At 42.9% G+C, this 8,166-nt stretch overlaps 1 protein-coding gene across 1 annotated transcript; it reads right to left on the bottom strand.

Moving 5' to 3' along the window:
* Positions 1 to 398: 398 nt before the first annotated feature.
* Positions 399 to 8,062, bottom strand: LOC139659338 (inverted formin-2-like; the record flags this gene model as incomplete). Its single annotated transcript, XM_071537570.1, has 7 exons — positions 7,934 to 8,062; positions 6,429 to 6,690; positions 5,658 to 5,773; positions 2,129 to 2,288; positions 1,722 to 1,755; positions 1,043 to 1,184; positions 399 to 563 (listed from the first exon to the last, which is right to left on the bottom strand). Coding segments are annotated over exons 1-7 (1,008 nt in total), but the record flags the coding sequence as incomplete, so codon positions are not given.
* Between the last annotated feature and the right edge of the window lie 104 nt (positions 8,063 to 8,166).

The following is an 8,166-nucleotide window of genomic DNA, read 5'->3' as shown; positions in this document are numbered from 1 at the left end:
CTGGTGTTGTATGTTATATTGTATATTGTATTATAAATTGTATTATAAATTGTATTGTAGTGTACATTGTGTAATGTACGGATTGTATTTATTGCGTATTGTAGTTCTTATATTTTGTACTGTATTGAGTAAAAACAGGACAATTACAGTTACTACATTTCAAGATATAACTTGTAAGCCTAATTCTGAGGAGAGTAGGCAACAGAAATATATGGTCAATCTGTCCTTTCATTGTCCCAGACCAAAATGCTTATACAATTTCACTCATATTTCAAGTTCACTCAGCAATCACTGACTGACCCAAGAACTACATCACTGGTGGGACAACATGTTTACTATCTGCTTGTGTCTGTTATACAGTCAGTTATAGAGTCAGTTGTACTGTCGGAGCGCTGTACTGGTGTACTGGTGTGACTCTGGAGGAACTCACAGTCCTGGGACAGCAGCGTGGCTCGGTCGGCCAGCAGCTCCAGAGCCAACCACATCTCTCCTCTGTCTGGACCAATCAGCAGCAAGGCCTGCAGGATGGAGAGGAGCTGGGCCGAGGAGGGGCTGCTGCTGACCTGGGGGGGGGGGGGGGGGGGGGCGGGGGGTTCAGTTGTGGAAACAGTGGCAGCTACTTTTACAAAATGGTTTTCTGGCATAAAATTCCATCTTCATGTGGAATATTACTGACAGGATCAGCTGACTAAAACACATTTACAGATCCAGAAACCTGACATTCACATTTCAGTTTCATCTGACTCTCTGATCCAGAGACTCTACTGAGTTCAACAGTATCAGCTTCGATTCTTAGATCACTGTTTCTATCACTTTCTTAAAAAAAAAATGATGCGGATGTTATATCTTTAATGATAATTTTTTTCTGTTGTATTGCTATATCAATATTTGCTGCTGCAATGGCCCAATTTCCCCTGTAGCATCAATAAAGTTTCATGTCACCCTCTTATCTTATCTCATCTCATCTTATCTTATCTGATATATACTGTGTGTGTGTGTGTGTGTGTGTGTGTGTGTGTGTGTGTGTGTGTGGAGTCTTTACTCTGGAGAAGAGTGAGCTGAACACTTCCCGGTGGCTGCTCATGTCGATTCCTCCGTAAACTCTCTCCATCTCCTCCTCGTCTTCACACATGGCGTCCTCGAACGCCTCGCACTGGATGTTCAGGTCCACATCCTCCGTCTCCCTGCAGAACACACACACACACACACACACACAACACACACACACACACACACACACACACACACACACACACGCACACACACACACACACACACACACACACACACACACACACTTTACGGTAAACCTCTTGGATGTTGAATCAGAGAAAGATATTCAATAGTTCCACTGTACCTCAGTCTGGGTAATTAATTAAATAGTTCCACTGTGCTTCAGTAAAAAATTAAAAAGTTCCACTGTACCTCAGTCTGAGTAATAAAGTAAATAGTTCCACTGTACTTCAGTCTGAGTAATAAAGTAAATAGTTCCACTGTACTTCAGTCTGAGTAATAAAGTAAATAGTTCCACTGTACTTCAGTCTGAGTAATAAATTAAATAGTTCCACTGTACCTCAGTCTGAGTAATAAAGTAAATAGTTCCACTGTACTTCAGTCTGAGTAATAAAGTAAATAGTTCCACTGTACTTCAGTCTGAGTAATAAAGTAAATAGTTCCACTGTACTTCAGTCTGAGTAATAAATTAAATAGTTCCACTGTACCTCAGTCTGGGCAGTAAATCCAGCAGCTGCAGCCCTGTGAAACAGAGTTGTTGGTCAGATATTTCTATGTGTGATGCTTTGAATTTGACTTTCACATGACAACAAATCCCATAATAATCTGCTGTGCAGGTTGAATCCCCATGGCAACAGAACAGACCTTTTGAATGAAACATATTTACCTTTTTCATAACTATTTTTTATTGGCTTTTTATTTATTTTTAGGTTTATAGTTGGTAAAGCACTTTGTAACTCAGTAGTAGCAGTAGCAGTAGTAGTAGCCTAGTAGCAGTAGAAGTAGCAGTAGTAGCAGTAGAAGTAGTAGTAGTAGTAGTAGCAGTAGTAGTAGTAGTAGTAGTAGCAGTAGTACTAGCAGTATTATCATTATTACTCTTCTTACTGCGTCTTACCTATGAACTCCTGCCGCAGTTTGTCCCTCTTCCTCAGATCTTCGATTCCGAACAGCAGAACGTTGATGACGCTCATCAGAGTCACCATGTAGGGAAGGTTGTCTGTGGCCTGGAGCTCGGTCATGATCACACTGAAGCGATACTGCTGCTTCTTCAGACTCTGAGCGGAAACACGACAGACAGCAGATCAACAGAACCGGTTAGTGAACTGAGCTGCTGTAGTGTCTGGTCGGTCCTCCTTGTTCTCCAGAGACCGGGTTAGAGAGACCGTCCCGTAACTTGAAGGTCCCGGGTTCAATCCCTGCAACGGCCATGTGTCCTTGAGCGAGACGCTGAACCTGCTCAGTCACTGTGAGTCTCTCTGGATGAGAGCATCAGCAAAATGGAAATGGAAAACTGTGTTTGTGGATGTCCTGTGCACAGCGCTGCTCTTTAAAGCTCCTGGTTCCAGAAGTATTCTACCTGCTGTGCGTCCTGCCAAAGTGTCCTTGAGCAAGTCACTGAACCGCTGCCTGCTCACACACTGCAGGTCACTCTGGTGTTTGATTTGATACAGTACTCAGTCAGTGTCAAGAGCAAAGGTGGAATCGAGCCTGGAACGGCCACACTGACCAGTAGGATCCCCTGCCACATTAAGAGATACGAGCGCCAGCAAAAGGACCAAAATGTAAAATGTTAAACCTACAAAGACCAAAGTGTACAGCTGAACAATTAATCTGGAAAAAACATTATCAGGATGGCCTTTAGTCTCTCTGCAGTATTTCGTGTGGACGCTTTTATCCAGAGCGACGTAATACAACACAAGCAGGATCTAGTCAGGAGAGAACGAGAGAAAGAGCCATAAAGCTAAAATCTGGACAGAGGAGCCACAAGGCAGAGCATAGAGGCAGATAAAGAATTTTTATTTTATTTTTTCAGCAATTACACAGTCCATCAGGTGAGAATGTCTTTAGCCTTTTCTTAAAGATCGAGAGGGACTCTGCAGATCGAATGGAGGAACCACAGAAGAAGAGTCTGGCTAGAGACTTTTGAAAACGCTGCTGACCCCGACAGGCGGAAACGGAGACTTTTGAAAATGATGACGCAGACGCCCACATTTGCTTCCTGATTGGGTCTCATCAGTCACGACGGGTCCTTCCCTGATCCGCCTTGACCTCTTTATTCTCTTGTGTTCCTCTCAGTATCAGTTCTGCCTCATCGTTGGTCCAAGCAAAGTAATCTCTGGTCGTACTTTTCTCCATTGCTGTTCTTCCTCTGTAGTATTTTCTGCAACTAAGCGACCAACCGCAGAGTAGACAATCTGCTTCCTGTTTACACCGGCACGCACATGCCCAGTGTGCGTGAATGGTCATGTGATATGCGTTTTCAGGCGTGTTAGTATAGACGGAGATTATTTCTGAAACGCTCGTGTGGACGGAGATCGTTTAGTGTGGATGTGGTCTTAGGGCTTGTTGTGGTGCAGCACCAGCAGGAGGGAGCGTAGACCTGAATGAGGAGTTCAGGTCGGTCGGAGCCGTTTTGGTTGCTGCTTTGTAGACGAGCATCAAGGACTTGAACTTGATGCGGGCAGCGATGGCGTCCTTTGTTCAGCTGACAGAACACCAACAGCTGAGGGGTTTTTGGGAGGAGATGACTTGGGAAAAGGATTTGATCGTGGTTCTCTGGTAAAACTAATGGACAGGTAAATTCTTGTCCATGGTAAAGATAATGATTATATCCTGTAACACCTCTCCTCTAAATTAAAACCAGAGTATTACAAGCCTGGGCAAAGCTAGTGCCGAGCACAGAGGAAGGGGGAGGAACTTTATCTAAAACTATGTGACGTGTTTGTTCTTGCTTGTGTTTATCTGTATTTACACCCTTTAGTAAAACACTCTGTGAGAAACCTGTCTGATTAAAAAGCTCTTAATGAATATTGGACCAATACTTCTGAAACTTTTCTAAATGATTTAGTGCTGATATCAACCCCAATTCAGCATTCCTCCTGTAATCTGCCTGCTGCTTTGTGGTTTTGGCCTTTACCACCTTACAGCTGCAGATTCTTATTCTCCTCCAGTGTTTCTCCAACACACACCAAGTGGATCAAGGAGGTTTCACACTGTACAAAACTTGAGAAAATTAGATTCTCTTTCAAAGCCTCCCTGAAACTTGGAGACTCTCCTTAAAGCTGCTCTGTGGATCATTTTACCATCCATAAATAACTGTCAGGCTAATTTAAAGACATGAGTATAATTACGGTAAATGGCATCTACTCTGCATTTCCATTGTTTCTCCACCTGGTGGATCTGGAGGGAAATCTGCTGGATCGCTTTATGGCACAAAACAGGAAGAGGTTCTGTTCTTCCAGAGAGGCTGGGATGGGCGAGGTGGGAGTCTTTGGGGTGTGGTCCGTCAGATGGAGCGATTTTGATTTTACCCTCACAAAAAAATCATGTGAAAACCCACATGTGAATTCAGAGCACATGTGCTTTTTGCATGTGATTTTCATATGTGAACAATTGTTTTTACCTTGTATTCTGACATCACATGTCAGAGAAAAGTGTTTTTTTTTCACCTGCTATTAATTTCACACAACAACAAGAGTCAGTTCACAAGTAAACATGTCATTGTGACATGGGGAATGGGAATTTCCACATGAAAACCTGTGTCCAAAAAGCACAAGTTTTTAATTCCTGTGGGTTTTTACATGTGACTTTCTGTAAGTGTACAGAACAGGGGCCGGTTGCACAAAACACCTTAAGTTAAGATTTTCCTTAAAGTCCGAGTTAAGGTTTCCTTAAAATAAAATCGGTTGCACAAAACACCCTTAAGTCTTCTCCTTAAGGTTTCCTTAAAATGTTCACTTAAGTATTTAAGGTTTTGTCCTTAAATATCCTCTTGGTCTTATACTTAAGGAGTCCCTTAAAGTTAAACCGTTGCACAAAAGACCTTAGCAACCAAAGTAAGGAAAAAAACTTAAGGTACCTCTGACTCTATCTTAACCTCAACATGGCCGAGTTTATGGCGATAAATGAAGAAGTTGTCGTATTTATTTTGGACTCTTGGATGAATCTCTTCACCAGACTTTTTCGTTGCAATTTCCTCCCACATTTGTTGTTTTCTGTTTGCTGTTATTTGCGGATCAAATTAACTTTTTAGTTTGAGCTTTCTTTTATTGTGTTCCTCCAGAAGTATAATCTTTTCCTCCTCTGACCAATTTGGTTTTCTTGTCTTCTTTTCTTCTGCCATTTTTTTACTATCTATAGGCCGACTCTGTGAGGAGATAACAGGAACCACAAGCGCAAGTGCAAGCAAACAAACGGTCTCCATGGAAACTGTAGAATTTTACAGCTGTAAAATCTCTTTCAATGCAGTAAATGCCTTAACGTTACGTAAGGAAACCTTTGAAGGGATTCTGCGCAACACCCTTAAGTCCCTCAGCTAAGGAGAAATTAAGCCTTAAGTGTCATACTGAAGGAGAAAACCTAAGGTGTTTTGTGCAACCGGCCCCCGGCCTCTTAATACCTGAGTGTGTGTTGAGCGGTCGTACCTTGTAGTGCTCCAGGGCGTCCAGGGCCAGGTGGTGGCCCTGAGGGTCGAACAGGCTGAGGGCCGCCAGCAGCTCAAACACCTGCATCTTCACCATGGTGTTGGACGTGTCCAGAGCTGAGGAGGGAGGACAGACAGCATATATTATTATCATCTCTCTACCTCTGACTTCAGTAGCTTCCCAGCAGTGAGATTAACTGGGTTCCAACAGAGAACCGCATGTGTGCATACTGTGTAGATAACTTTCTTAAATTTAAATTTTTAGTTTTCTATATACAGGACTCATCGTAAGCAGCAAGAGGCAGCAGAGCTCGCTGTGTAAACTGACTGGAGACTATACTGTCTGTGGGTCCAACAACTACAGGAGGAGGAGAGGAATTATATAGCCTAGAGGAACAAAATCACCAATGTCATCCTTTAAAGTGCTTTTAAGATGAGATAAGATAAGATGAGATGAGATGAGATGAGATAAGATAAGATGAGATGAGATGAGATGAGATGAGATGAGATAAGATAAGATGAGATGAGATGAGATGAGATAAGATAAGATGAGATATTATTGATCCCTTAGGGGAAATTCAGGTGCCACAGCAGCAATTAACGGACAATACCAAAGAAGTAAAGACAGGTAATAAAGAAATAAAGGAAATAGCTACTAACATAGAATAAAGGTAATGAACATAATATACCACAATAGAGACAATAGTGATAGTGTTCAGACATGTTCAGACATGTGAACCCAGGGGGAATCGAACCCCCCCCCCCCCTCTACCTTGCGTCAGCGTGCGGACGTATCCGTGGTTGTCCAGGATGAAGTTGAGGCCGGAGGAGGAGTTCATGACGCCGCGGACGCACGCCACGCAGGTCAGCTGCAGCAGGGCGTCGGCGATGCGGGCGCAGCCGCGGCCGGACAGCCGCTCCAGAGCCTCCATCAGCAGGTCCAGACCCCGCAGCTCCAGGAACTGGACCATCCAGGCCCGGTCGCTGCCCTCCAGCCGCCGCCGCAGCCCCGAGTAGTTCACCACCGTCGGGACCTGAGGACACGGGGCGAGGCGCTGACTCAGGGCTTCTTCATATTACTACACCTTTACTGTACTGGGTTAGGGTTTTACTGTACTGTACTGTACTGTACTGTACTGTACTGTACTGTACTGTACTGTACTGTTTAAATCAGGGATGCATTCTGCCCCAAAGCTCTGGAACACTCTGCCTGTAGATATCAGGGAAGCAGCTCACTAAATATTTTTAAAGGGGGGGTATCCTAGGATCTGGCAGTTCTTAGTATTTATGGTGATTTTGGTCCTTGGAGGTGTGAAGTCATCACAGTAAAAAAAATGTAATCATGTTACTCTGCCGTTTCCCCACAGTCACCAACTGTAAAACTCGCCCCCTTGTACAAGCCAGTCAGATTTTGCTCCAGTGTCTATGTAGACACTGGACTGTCTGAAATCGACCAATCGGCACTAAGAGGAAGGCAGGCCTTCTAGAATGGCCAGCCAATCAGAGCAGTAGCTCATTAGCATAAGAAGCTGCTTATGTTAAACAACGTATTTTCTTGTAGGAGGGAAACAAACACTGGGAAGTGAATTAGCTATAACTAAATGATTTTTACTGAAAAAAACTTAACAGATGTATTTTATAGACACCAGGGAATTATATTAAATTGCTGAAAAAGCAAATGATGCCCCTCCTTTAAAAGAAAGATAAAAACTTCTCTCTTCACTTCAGCCTTTAACTCGCTCTGACTCCTGATCCAGGCCTCAAACTCTTTTCTGCACTTTGCTTCACACTGATGCTGCACTTCATTTACAATGTTGTATTTTACTTGATTTTATGCATTCTATGTACTCTATTTTTTAACTGTATTTTTATTATTATTATTCATCATTCATTCATTTTCCATCTTATGTTAAGCATTCCTCATTTTTATCTTATTTTTACTATTATTATCAAGTGGGTTTTATTCTCCATCTTATTTTACATGAATTATGGCATTCTATCCCTGTTTTTATGCTCATTCTGTGTCTATTTTCATGTGAAGATGCATTCTATGTATTCTATTCTCATCTTTATCTTATTTTCACTATTATCAAGTTTTATGTGAAGCACTTGGTGCATGTCATTTCTTTGTTGTAAAGCACTTTGAGCTGCATTTCTTGTATAAAAGATGCTATACAAATAAAGTTTATTATCATTATCATTATCATTATTATTAATATTATTATCATTACTGTAGAAACACCACTGTCTAAACCACATCAGCAGCAGAGCTCCTACCTGCAGCAGCCTGATGCAGAGTTCTGGGTCGGCGTTCTCCAGGTTGGCCTCCAACATGGCGTCGGGGTCGTGGGTGGGGCTGCCGGTCACATGATCCTTGACCGCCCCCCACTTGGCCTTGGCTGCCATGGCGACGAGGGGAGCTGCAGAGAGAGAAGCCACGTGTGACACAAAGGACTGGATGCTTTTTCATTCGATTTAGCCTTTAATTATCCAGCGGGAAATAACCTGAG

Source organism: Centroberyx affinis, unplaced genomic scaffold (assembly GCF_046629955.1).
Source record: "Centroberyx affinis isolate AG114_WGS23_722 - 3 ecotype Tasmania unplaced genomic scaffold, CSIRO-AGI_Caff_v1 ptg003069l_1, whole genome shotgun sequence".
Classification (NCBI taxonomy): domain Eukaryota; kingdom Metazoa; phylum Chordata; class Actinopteri; order Beryciformes; family Berycidae; genus Centroberyx; species Centroberyx affinis.
The sequence above is the reverse complement of the archived record's forward strand: the minus strand, read 5'-3'. Positions and strand labels throughout refer to the sequence as shown.